Below are 12,578 nucleotides of genomic sequence, written 5' to 3'. Positions count from 1 at the left end.
TGCTGCGCTTGGGTGGAACTTTCGGCCCGCTCGCTGCGGCCAGGAGCAACCTCCAGCCTGGCGACCGCGTGGCAGCTCTCCCTCGTGGGCACTTCGCCGACACGGTCGCGGCCAACTGGACCAGTGTGGTGCCCATCACGGATAGCATGAGCTTCGACACAGCGGCGTCCATCCCGCTGGCGTTTGCCACTTCCCACATCGCGCCTGGTTGACCTGGCTCATATCCAGGCCTGGGAGAGCGTGCTCATCCACAGCGCAGCCGGTGGCGTGGGCCAAGCTGCTGTCACTATCGCCCAGCATGTCGGCGCAGGGGTCTTGGTGACTGTGGGGTTGCAAGTGAAGCGTCAATTCATGACTGACAAATACGGCATTCCCGACGACGGCATCTTCTCGAGCAGAGACCACATCTTTGCCTCCGGGATCATGCAGGTGACAAATGGGCGAGGCGTCGACGTTGTGCTGAACTCCCTGGCAGGCTCACTGCTCCAGAAGAGTCTGAACTGTGGAACTGTGTTGCACGCTTCGGCCGATTCGTCGAGACCGGGAAGCGTAACCTGTGGGGCAACAGTAAGCTCGAGATGGAAGTCTTCAAGCGCCAAGTCGCCTTTGCTTCACTCGACTTGCTCCAGATGGAAGAGTTCAAGGGCGAGTGGGTCTAGAGGGCTTTGAAGAGCCTCATGCATCTCCTTAGTAATGGTAACATCATGCCGAATGAGCCAAGGGTGTCTTACCCACTCGGTGAGGTCGAGAAGCCCTTCCGGGTGATGCAAGCCAGATAGCACATGGGCAAGTTTGTGTTGATAGTGAGGCCCGATGAGATGTTACCCGTATGTCTATTTCTTTGCACCCATACCAAATTGGGATTTGTCACTGACAATTGGTATAGTGGTCGGGCAGTGGAGAAGATGCAAACTTTTGCCCTGACGCCTCCTGTTTGATCGTAGTTGGCCTCGGCGGCATTGGTCGATCAATCTGCCACTGGACGGCCGACAAGGGCGCCAGGGACATCATCGTCATGTCCCGAAGCGCCGGCTCAAGCAAGAAGTCCCATGAGGTCGTCGAGGAGGTGCGCAAGCTTGGCATCAAGCTGCTTCCTGTCAGCTGTGATGTGTCAGGTCCACTGGCGCTGTCACATGCAGTCGAGGAAAGTGGAAAGACCATGCCCCCAGTTCGTAATGTAGTACAAGCAGCGATGGTGTTGAGTGTAGGTATTTTCCTTAAATACCGTGACAAGTTCCATGTGTGCTAATGGTAAATCACTAGGACTCAATCTTGGAGCAAATGACACTGGATGCATGGCTGACCGCCACGCGTCCCAAGGTCCACGGCTCCCTGAATCTGCACAAGCAATTCAGCAACCCTGAAGTAGATTTCTTCATCATGCTGTCCTCGCTCTCCGGCGTCACCGGCTTCGTCAGCCAGTCCAACTACGCCGCAGGCAACACGCTCCAGGATGCTATGGCTCTGCACCGCGTGTGCTCTGGCCTGCACGCGGTGTCCATCGACATTGGCATCGTCAATTCCGTCGGCCACCTGATCGAGCACAAGGAGCAGATGGAGCGCCTCCGCAAACAGTAGTACCATGTCCTGAGTGAGGCCGACGTCCTCAGCGTCATCGAAGAGGCTGTCGTGAGCAAGCCGGACCATCAGATGTTTCTTGGGTTGAACGGTGCCAATGTCGACAATCCCACCGAGGCTCGTTTCTGGTCCCTCCCGTGGCGAGCCAAGACCTCCGATGCTAGTCTCACAGAGGCGAAGAAGAGTTAGACAGGGATGGCGATAGCGCAACAAGGCAGTTGCGAATTGTACTTTATCAGCTCTTGGTTTCTTATTAGTCTTGTAATTTTTCCTTTATCGACTTGTCTCCCCGTCCTGTTTTTGTTGTAGTCCCTTTTCTAGTTTCGACAACAATGAGTTATGTAGAAATCAAGATTTTATGCCAAAATCAATACTCGTTCAGTTAATATCAAGGTACTTTGTTCAGTAGAATCGTTAAATCGACATTCGGAACCGCGTGGGCACAATAAATAGTGTTATCTTCGCCATTTGTTTCGATAGCAGAGCACAGGAATAGTCTGTGCTATTGGCTGACGGTTTGGATAGTCTCACATCACCGGATCATCAAGAAGCTTCAAAGAAACACACTGCAGAGCTGGAGAAGTTAAAGGTGAGGATAGTGATGAATTTCAATGTTCCACACCGTCACTATGAGTTTTTAGACATTATGGTCAAGCATTTATGCATCACTTCCCATCGTATGACTCATCATGTCCCCCCGTCATATCTCCCCAGAGCCCTGTCACTTGTTCCCGGGTGGCGTAAATATCCTCTCTTGAGAATCCAGCATTTAGACAGGGATAGGCAGGCTGAAATAAGCATAGCAGACCGCGTGCTCAGCAGCGCAGATAGCCGTGTCCACACCAGGCCTGTTGGCGCAAGTGTCGCGCTCGTTGTCGCAGCAGGTAGCAACCAGGGTGTTGCACAGGGTCGGGTCGGAGGTGCCAACGGTGGCCATGCACGTGCTGCGGGTGGTCTCGCACACGGTCACGGCGACCTCGCGCTTGGCGTAGGGGTCGGGCAGGTTGGCGCCGGCGTAGCAGGCGGCCTTCTCGGCAGAGCAGGTGGCCATATTGGCGCCGGCGGAGGTGCGGCACACGGTATCGGCGGCGTTGCAGCACCCAGCGGCCAGCGAGGCGCACTGGGACTGGTTGGCGTCGCCCTGAGCCTGGCAGGTAGAGCGAACAGCGCTGCATGTAGTGGCAGGGGCAGTGCTGTTGCCAGGATAGTTGAGGTTGTCAAGCTTGGGCGTGGCGGCAGCAAGGCCCTGGGCAACGAAAGCCACAAAGGCAATAGTAGTTTTGGAGAAAAGCATCTCGAAATAAATATGATTAGTAGAACCGATTATAAAAAGTGTGTCAAGGCTAGGTTTCAGCAAATACGCTTAGATATGTTTTCAAGGATAAGGATAGTTTGTATCACTGTAAGGACGAGCTGTATCTTCCTATATATACATTCTTCGCTCTTGTCTCTTCGGCATATGTTCATGGATATCATGATCATGGTCAAGGGGTTGGGAATGGCAGTCTCCAACATAAAGTGGACCCATGGAATTACCAAAAGTGATAAGGCAAGGTATCATAGCAGCTAGCGCAAAACTGTTGACTCGTGCAACTGCGGAGGGACCGTGATACCCATAGGTTTAATACTGATCAGCAACCTAATGTATCTTTCCGTTCTCGTTTATCAAGGTATTATCACGAAGGCTACTGACGACCAACGAACGAAATTTAATCAGTATAAGCATCACAGCTTCAAGAAGCGTTGGGGGCCCGGCAGTCCCGACGCACCCCTGGATGACGAGTGGTTCGTCACCGAATCCGAAGTAGGATCTCTGCGACATGTGTCGACGCCTCAACTTCGCTACCCTCTTAAGCGAGCGTGGAGTTCCACCAAGGATACCGCGCCGGACTCCTCACTCTCAACAACAACGAGTGTCTTCCGGCTGAAGGCGACGGCTGCGAGCATCATCTTGCCGCCATCTCAAACGGAAGCCTATTTCAAGCCCCGCCGCCACCGTCGGGACGGGACCAGTGCTGGGGTATGGAGCCACAAAAGATTCGGGAAATATTTGACGAGGAGTGGCGTCGCGGCCCCCCGGAGGTTTTCGTGCCCAACGAGACGGTAGAGCCGTCGACACAGTGCCAGAATGAGGACGGGGATCCGTACTGGGACACTGACCGGTTCACCGCTGGCGGGATTGCTGCCGTGGACATCTACGAGGTGCTGCTTTTCAGGACGGTGAATGGGTTGTCGCGGAGGTTAGGAGTGGGAAGAATTTGTCTTTTACGCTTTCTCGGCGACGCGTTCCGAGGAGATGCTTGTTAAGCTCGCTTGATCTAGAATTTTGAATAGTCACGAATCAAATAAACGAGATCTTCATTTATAGCTGTCTCCATTGAGCACTGCGATCAATGCCAGTAGGGCAGGATCCAACCCTTGGCCTTTAGCCACGCCTGCTCGAAAGCCTGGACCACGTCTTCAGGCAACTCGCCCTTCCTCAGATCCTCACCATTCTCCTTGATCTGGCTCGGCACAGACGCACCCATCACAATGCCGTCACCCAACGAAGCGTCCAGTTTACTATGGTGGACCATCCACCGGAGCGCACACTCGTTGACGGTCAGACCATGCTTGCCAGCAGCCGCATGAGTGATCTCCAACGCTTCAAAGTAACAGTCGTGCCAGTACTTCCACCGCAGATCGTGTCGGCCATCAGTCGTCCCGCCACCTTCCAGTTCGTCTCCTCCATCGCCGTGGTGGGCCACCAGCCTCTTCACACCAACAGCCCCGTTGTTCTAGAAGGCCGCGTGGACATTGACTCAGCCCTGGCCAACGGCTACGGCGACGCCAAATACGTCAGCGAACGTAAGCTGGACCAGACTCTGCATCTACATCCGTCGTCGTTCCGCGCGATGAGTGTGCGCCTCGGCCAGGTTGCAGGCTGCAGCAACACCGGATACCGGAATGCTCTGGAACGTCTCCCACTTCTTGTGAAATCGTCACAGACTCTGCGCTGTCTCCCTGACTTTGATAATGTGCTCTCTTGGACCTCTGTGGAACTAGTGGCCAGCACACTTGGCGGCTTTTTTCTCAACAGCGACGCTGGTGGCACCGCTAAGCCAATTCACCATATCGACAACCCTGTGCGGCAGCCATGGAAAGGGATGGTGGGTGACGTGCTTGCTCCAGAGCTTGGCATCCCACAGAGGAACATTGTCCCTTTTGGGGAGTGGGTCAGGCGGGTGAGACATTTCGTTAGGAGTGTGGAGAAAGACAACCCTGCGTTCGAACTAGTTGACTTCTTGGAGGGGAGCTTCGAAAGAATGTCGTGGGGTGGGTTATTGCTGGATACTGAGAAATCGAGACGGCGGTCTGAGACTTTGGCAGGTGTAGGACCAGTCGCGAAGCAGGTCACAAGACGGTATATTCAGTACTGGCGGGACACTGGCTTTCTGAAAGCTCGATGGCATTAGGCTAGGTGGATAGGGTGAACGCAGGTCTTGATTCCATTTATGTACAACCACGAGTCGCAACAAAAGTTTTAGATGTAAATCTAAGGGAGTTGGATGAGATCTTTCTGGATTCTTATCCCCTTGGAACTTTGTTTCTCCCCATCTAAACTTTGCAACAACAGAGATCGATGGATAGTACTCGTACACCATGCGATTGTAACGATTGAGACATTGGGAGTCGCTGTGGAGGGGAGATCCTTCTTGGGGGGCGCTGTGCCTAGGATTGATCCGAATTATAAATACAGAGAAAGACTTCAGCTTTTCCGACGACCTTGAGTTGATCGTCATACTTGCATGTACCAGCAGGAAATTCGCTTCAGTTGTTGTACCGGTGATGGCTTCCTGGCACGTGTTGTTCTCAAAGCTGCGGTAGATCTCGTTCGCGGGACGTTTACGAAGATGTCCTTGACACAAGGCAAATGACTCTGTTCGTGCTTTTAGGGCGACGTTTAAGACATGAATATTATCCCGTCGAATATGTCTTCGACTCTCCGAGGATATATCTGTGGAACCAATGATGGAAGAGTGGTATAAAGATGCTGGCTGTCGCTCCAAAAGCTACACGAGGACAGCCACGGTGCCTTAATCCCGGAAGATTCGATTGCATGGACTGAGTCTTCAACTCAAATACAGTGAGACTACCGGCAAGACTCCAGGAAGAACTCCCAAGTATTCACAGAAAGAACGGAAAAGAAAATCCCTCCCTCCTATAAAGAGCATCCTCGAATCATTCCTCACCTAAACCTGTGAGGAATTGACGGCGAGCAGCGTGCGCTTCACTCTTCCTCAACTCGAGTTTAAGTTCGGCTTCGAAGTCCAAGCCGCTATTCCTGCGACTTTCGGCCAAGGTAGACCCAAGTAGTCCCTCCTTCCACTTTTGTAGTCTCCGCACATGATCCCAACTAGATTCGCCGAAATCCCGCTGCAAATGTGCTGGCAACGCAAGCTTGAAAAGCCTCGGTCCCGCCCAAACTGGGTGCAGAGACTTGTGTTGTAAAGGCTGATGCTCGAGCTTCCGCTGTTCCACGTGCCTGTCAACTAAAAGCCATCTCGTGACGCTTTGATGCCGACCGCTCAAGTTGACCGCACTGCGCGGCAGGCCATCTCCATTCACATAGCACATCACAGCTCCTGACCGAACCAAGCACCTCACCACGTCCAAACATCCCCAAACGCAAGCAGCCATCAGTGCAGAACCGTAACGACATCCCTCGAAATCGATCTCTGCGCTCATGGCGATAAGAGCTTCCACCATATGGATGCTGTTCATTGAGGCTGCCATACACAAAGGGCTGTTCATTCCATACTTTGTGCGATTAACGAGATTTCCGAAAGCACCAATCGAAAGGCTATGGTAAAGCTTTTTAATGAAGCGGATACTGCCAGGATCGGATTCATAAGCGGCAGCGGCAACTTGAAAGGCTAGCGGGTCTTCAGCAGACTCTGATGCTAAGCCTAAGTTGAGAATGAACCCCCTCAACAAAGACGTAGGGCGCATTAGCATTGTGACCGCCGTCGGTCTGTATTCGTACACTTTGAAAGGATCAGCGCCTTGAGAAACAAGGCACTGAAATACCCCTGCGGATCCTGCGACACCGAGACGAAAATCGCTAGAGCGTTGGTCCACACCCTTCAAGGTCTCGGGGTCAGCTTCAGCCAACATCTTGACCACCTCCAGGTCTCCATTGCGAATGGCCATGTCCAGAGAGTGAATTCGACATTGACTTGGCTCTGAAGGACCAGCCCCCGCTTTTAAAAGCTCTCTTATTAGTTCTGCGGGATGCCAACTGGAGACTGCGAGGTTCAGTGGCGTTCTTCCCGATGAATCGACTTGGTTCACTTCAGCCTCATTTTCGAGGAGCAACTTCACAGCAGAAACGTCACTTTTCCGAATAGCCCAGTGCAGTGGCGAACCGGATGGCATCCCCTGCGTCCAAGGCGGGCCATTCGAAAATGCTTGGTCTTGATTGACCTCGTTGACCAGGATGGAAAGGGAACTGCGACCACGCCAGCCGATAATATCGGCAGGAAGGCAAATCATCTCGTTGTCAATCATCTTCCTGTGCTTATGTTAGTGGAGTCTGCAAATAACCTGAAGTTTTGAGTCATACCGATATGCATGGTCATTCTCGCGAATATGTTTCAAGGCCACTTCCAACACTCCAATGTCATCATTCAAAATGGCGACGTGTAACGGACCAAGGATGCCCCCGTACCAACTCACGTTCTGCTTCAGAGCCAGGCTCATGACAGCTGCGAGGGTCTTTGTGGACGGGATATGGTGTGTGGTGAGAGATGCCATACATCTCAGGGATGGATGTAGACTCTTAATGACGGGATTTGTAACTTCAACCCCCGCTGAGACCAACCAGTCAACAATGTCTGCTTGTCCATGGACCACAGCACACACCAGCGGCGTGTATGAATGTGTGAGAAGTTCCGCGTTGATTGAGTGGCCCTGTGCCATAAGCTTTTGGCAATGTTCAAGACTCCCACGTATAATGGCCATTTCGAAGTCGAAATGAGATATGGCCTTTGTATCTTCTGCATCTTCCATATATCCAGTTCCGTTTGTCATGAGACGTGCAATTGCATCACTGAAAAGGTTTGATGGCTTTTCAGAACCTGCCATCAGGAGCAATTTGACCACCCCGAGATGACCATTCATTGCTGCTAGGTCTGTGGCAAGATTGTGGTTTGCATCCCTTGCGTTGACATTCGCATTGGATGAAATGAGGATCTCGGCAATTTCGTGGTGCCCAGCCAAAGATGCCAAGTGCAGTGGTGTTAGAGACGGGTATCCCGTCACTCCGTTGACGTCAAACGGTAAGTCGGTCTGTATCATAAACTTTACAAAATTGGACTTTCCATAGTGCGCTGCGAGATGAATGGCGGCTGTGTTCTGTGTTCTGTGTGGCCTCCCGTCAACAAGAAGAAAGGGAAATGTGCAAGTTCCCAGCCAAAATGACCTTGGAGCTTCTGAGGAAAGCAAAGAATGGATGTACTGAAAGTCGCCTGACACAGCTGCAGCGTGGAGTACTGACCACCCGTCACGCCCACGATATAGAGAATTGGCGCCTTTTGAGACCAGTAGTGCGACGATGTCTTGGCGATAACTCCGTGATGCCAAAGTCAGAGCGGTGTCTGCATTTGGATCATGAACCTCCGAGTCGATGTTGGCGCCCAATTTAAGAAGCTGTTGAATCTTTGCTAAGTACCCGGGGACTGTCCCAGAGACTGCCCAGTGCAACAGGGTCTTTCCTTGGTATCCTGCCCTATTGACAAGCGTCTTATCCACGTGATCAATGATCAAGTGGAACATTGTCAGGTCTGAGGCATAGCATGCCTGCTCAACGGGTGATAAGCCTCCATGGGCCGTATGGATATCAACACCGTGATCCAGAAGCTGGCGCACAAGGTCGATGTTGGATTGTTGCATCGCATTTGAAAGAAGCTCGATGGATACTGCTTCATTCGTTAGCTCTAAAGATAGACTGTCTGCCTCGATCACCTTTTGGACCGACGAAGCAATCCATGAGCACTTCAAATTATTGCCTCGATCCAGAAGAGACTGGAACAGCACTTTGTAGCTCGTCAGGGGCGCCTTCCGTTCATACGAATGCAACACTCCGACGTCGATGAGAATTTCGAACATCATGCTGATGAGACCAGTACGGCACTGAGCGTCGTTATGTTCGCAGACTTTTGTCAGGTTGGGCACCACGTTCTCACAGAATATGTTCCAGAACTGCTGTCGTGTAGGCCCATCATGGTTGACGGCATCTTTCGGTGGGAGGAGACCTCGAATAATGTGATCCATATCAGTACGGGAAGGGTACTTCTCCTGATCTTGGAAGACAATGTCGTTGGCGTGCAGTAGGAATATCGTTAATGCAGTGGATGCTTCTCCATCGCTCATAGCCCATGAGTCTAGCAGGTAATCAACAAGTTCCACCGAGCAGGACATGTTTATATGTTGTAATGGCTTGGAGCTGTCGATGGATTCTGTCGCGTTAGCTTCTTTCAGCTTGTCATACAGACGCAGGAACAAGTCCTTGGATCCAATAGCTGCAGCCCGGTTCAGAAGTGGTTGATCGCTCTGGAAGAAATGCAGATCTGGACCACAATGATCGAGTAGCATCATTGCCGTCTCCAGATGTCCTTCGTGGATGGCGGATGCTAACGGAGTTCTGCCTGCACTCGAAGTCGTCGCGAGGGACTCCTTGGTGTCACTGCCCATCTCTACCAACACATTGAGACTGGAGGTATTGCCATTCTCTGCGGCAACGTGCCAACATGTGTCTCCTTCATGGTTCTTGGCCGAGTCAGCCGCCCCCGACTTCAGTAACAGCGCCATCATCTCTGCACCACCTGTATCACAGGCAGCGCATTGATGTACAGCAGTCCATCCGTCATTCTCATCAACCACTTGAGGGTCACAGCCAGCGTCCAATAGCAGTTCAACCGACTTGACGCTTCCTTCGGCGATTGCGTATTTCAGGATTGGCATCTGCTCGGAATCGCCGTATGGCATGTATAACTGTGGCTGGAACCTAGGATCTTGCACAAATGCTCGGAGAGAATCTGTCAAATCTTGCTTGATTGAATTTTGGACACCATCGGCAAAGTCCTCATCCGACACCTTCTTCAGAAGGTCAATCGCAACATCGATCCCTTCAGCATGACATATAGAGCCCATGCGCCGCGTTTGAATGAGAGAGGCAAGACGTGCCCATCCAGGTGCTGCATTGGGATCGGAGCCTATGAGGAGAATCGCATCGAGAAGTGGCTGCTCGATAAGCCCCCCCACCAGATTTTCCTTGAATGTCTCGATGAAATCCTCAGGCACAATCGTTGATTGAGTTATGAGAGGATCGATCCAAAACTTGGTGGAATAACCGGTGATTGCATTGTTTATGGCCATTTCCATGACGCTCGTTTGGTTCCATCGAAGCGAAGTGTCTGCGCCGTGGTCGAGGAGAATTTCTAAACATTTCCGAAGCTGGTCGTTTGTTTGCACTGTGGATTCCAGGGCAATCCGGTAGTGCACGCGTGGATCGTATTGAAAGTCAGACCGGAACCAGAGCAATAGACCAAAGCCAGCCAAAAGCGCATGCAAGGGTGCTCCAAGACGGCCGCACAAATTCGGATTGACGCCACCAACATCAATCAGGTATGCACAAACTGAAGGAAGCGCAAGCATTGCAGCAACCTGAAGTGCCGAGAATTCGGGCGCGAGGATTATCCCAAGCAGGCTGAAGAACTCATTTTCATTTTTGACGCGCTGACGTGGAACCATCCAAGCCCAGGCGAACTGAAGAACCCAGGAGAGAAACGTCCCATTGTTGTCTGGATTGAATAGTTTGATGGCTTGCTCCAGCATCGTCTCATCTTCGAGCAACAGAGATAATTGCTCGTTGAGTCTCAGGCTTTGCTCCCAGCCTGGCCCGGAACAGAACATATAGTCCGCAGCTACGGGGTAGAATGGATGATTCTCATTGCGTTCTGCTATTCGTTGTATCTCCGACTTGGCAATTATTGGTTTTCGGTCAAATACTGGGGATATCAAGAATCTCAACGAAGTTCGAAACAGGCTTTGAATCGCTTCGTCCTCGGAAAATCGAAAAAGGCTTCTTTCCGACTGCGGCTTTATGCTTCGCAAGTACTCCTTGACGGTAAAATGGGCGAGCTGGAAGTGAGCGTTGTTGGAGCCGTGCTCAGCCAAACGGACGAGGCTGCTACACATGCGTGAGACCCAGTCTGGCTCCACCCAGAGATCCTTGTCGACTAGGTCCTGGTCGTCTGGAATAGAGATGGCTTCGCACAAAGCCATGGGACCAATCCTAAGGTAACCCAGTCCGATCCAATACAAAGCTTTTCGACAAATATGCTGATCTTTCTCGTCTTCTTGCATGATCCGGTCCAATATCCTATCGTATGTCTCAAAGAGAGAGGGCGGAAGTTCGTTCAACGCTTTTCGACGTCGCCCATCGCTTGGAAGGCCATCAAGATGGTCTAATTGGCAGGCAACCCACCGAAACCTGGTATGAAACCGTTAGAGTCCTTCGGGCAGATACAAGACTCGTGCTGCAATTGCAATCAATGTGAAATTACTTACATTCCATTGGCACCTCCAATCAGAGTACGGCGGATATGCTCATGGAGCTCGGGATTCTTTACGGCCAGGTTCCCCAACCTCTTACGACTCGCCATCTGTGCAAGGACATATAGCTCTAGATCCTCAGTATGTGCGGCAATTTCGATGTGAGGGCTATCGGAAAGCTCTTCGATTATGTCGTGCTCTTTCCGGCTGAATAGAGCCATGTTAGCTTCGCTCCCTTGCGTGAGTTGCTTGAGTGTCTGGATTGCCTCTGAGACATTTTGGCCGCATTCGTCAAGGCCATCGACAGCTAAATAGACCCGGTCATAATGGTTGATCATTGATTGAACAACTTCAATCATGCGCTTGGTTTCTGGCGGCTTTGCAATCCTGTTGTGGGGATGGAGCTCCTCGTAGTAAGACTCGAGCGTCTCGAACGCGACATTAGCTTGTTTTGCAAGCTGCACAGCTAGGGTAGCTAGAATGTTGATGGGTTTCTGGCTTTCCGAGTATTTGTAGTCACAGAAGAAGAACGCCACCGCCGTAGACGGGCTCTGCGTCTGAAGGATTTCTTCAATAACAGTGCCGCAAAGGATGGTCTTGCCGGCCCCTACGCATGGTTAGACGGATTAGATTAGGGTGCCATCGGAAAGTATATGGGTTCTTACCTGGTATGCCGCTCAACCATATTTGGGACCCCGCTAGACCCATCCAATTCCGAAACGTTCGATCTCTCTCGATTAGCCACTTCCCGGTGTTTGGCTGTCTTTGACTTCTGCAGTCCTGCAATTTGTTCTCGGGATTGACCTTCAAAAAGAAACGCACGATCTCCTCTCTCTTTGCAGTCAGTTCTGCCCTCATGTCAATGCTTCTTTTCCGGTCGAGTTTTTGGTTGAGGATGTCGACCGATTTTGCAATACTGTTTGTGTTGGCCAGACACTGAAGCAGTTGCGACATAGTCTCAGCTGACAAGGCCAAGTGGAGAACATCCTGGTGGTGGCTCAACTCTGTGACCAGATCCTTGGTTTCTTGAGATGCAAATGGCCACTTCAAGCTGCGTGTGATGATTCTCTTCTGGCTTCCACTGTCAAAGTCACCCTCAGCCTTGTCAAGCTTTCGCTTGATCTTGTACAGAGTATTGTAGCAAGATTCTATGTACGTGTCCCTGAAGTCTAGGGCAGATACCCCAGCATCGTCGAACAGGGGCGAGGATGCCAAGAGTGACAGGTTCTGAAGCACGCCTGAGAGGTTTCTGGTCTGAGTTGCAAGCGCGCCGATTCTGGACTTGGCCTCTTTGGCCTCCCGGTAGAATTTTGATGTCGCGGAGTATATAGAGGCCGATAGTTGAACCAACGCAACGATGCTACTGGCAAGGCTAAGAGCTTCGGCCATCTTGATTGTTGGGG

At 51.6% G+C, this 12,578-nt stretch overlaps 5 protein-coding genes across 5 annotated transcripts; 3 read left to right on the top strand and 2 right to left on the bottom strand.

Moving 5' to 3' along the window:
• Positions 1–146: 146 nt before the first annotated feature.
• Positions 147–659, top strand: INS49_004815 (uncharacterized protein; the record flags this gene model as incomplete). Its single annotated transcript, XM_043165603.1, has 3 exons — positions 147–207; positions 260–429; positions 495–659. The coding sequence occupies 3 exons, from the start codon at positions 147–149 to the stop codon at positions 657–659; spliced, it is 396 nt and encodes a 131-aa protein (XP_043017732.1).
• Positions 660–818: 159 nt separating this feature from the next.
• On the top strand, positions 819–1,578 carry INS49_004814 (uncharacterized protein; the record flags this gene model as incomplete). Its single annotated transcript, XM_043165602.1, has 3 exons — positions 819–827; positions 887–1,168; positions 1,264–1,578. 3 exons carry the CDS (start codon positions 819–821, stop codon positions 1,576–1,578), a joined length of 606 nt encoding a protein of 201 aa, XP_043017731.1.
• Positions 1,579–2,347: 769 nt separating this feature from the next.
• On the bottom strand, positions 2,348–2,872 carry INS49_004813 (uncharacterized protein; the record flags this gene model as incomplete). The annotated part of the gene is made up of 1 exon (XM_043165601.1): positions 2,348–2,872. The coding sequence occupies one exon, from the start codon at positions 2,870–2,872 to the stop codon at positions 2,348–2,350; it is 525 nt and encodes a 174-aa protein (XP_043017730.1).
• A 348-nt stretch (positions 2,873–3,220) lies between these two features.
• Positions 3,221–5,033, top strand: INS49_004812 (uncharacterized protein; the record flags this gene model as incomplete). The annotated part of the gene is made up of 3 exons (XM_043165600.1): positions 3,221–3,382; positions 3,445–3,798; positions 4,008–5,033. 3 exons carry the CDS (start codon positions 3,221–3,223, stop codon positions 5,031–5,033), a joined length of 1,542 nt encoding a protein of 513 aa, XP_043017729.1.
• Positions 5,034–6,839: 1,806 nt separating this feature from the next.
• Positions 6,840–12,564, bottom strand: INS49_004811 (uncharacterized protein; the record flags this gene model as incomplete). The annotated part of the gene is made up of 5 exons (XM_043165599.1): positions 6,840–6,866; positions 6,913–7,132; positions 7,184–11,113; positions 11,191–11,782; positions 11,841–12,564. The coding sequence occupies 5 exons, from the start codon at positions 12,562–12,564 to the stop codon at positions 6,840–6,842; spliced, it is 5,493 nt and encodes a 1,830-aa protein (XP_043017728.1).
• Positions 12,565–12,578: the final 14 nt, after the last annotated feature.

Source organism: Diaporthe citri (assembly GCF_014595645.1).
Source record: "Diaporthe citri strain NFHF-8-4 chromosome Unknown scaffold_13, whole genome shotgun sequence".
NCBI classification, from domain to species: domain Eukaryota; kingdom Fungi; phylum Ascomycota; class Sordariomycetes; order Diaporthales; family Diaporthaceae; genus Diaporthe; species Diaporthe citri.
This window is presented reverse-complemented; position numbering and strand designations above follow the sequence as displayed.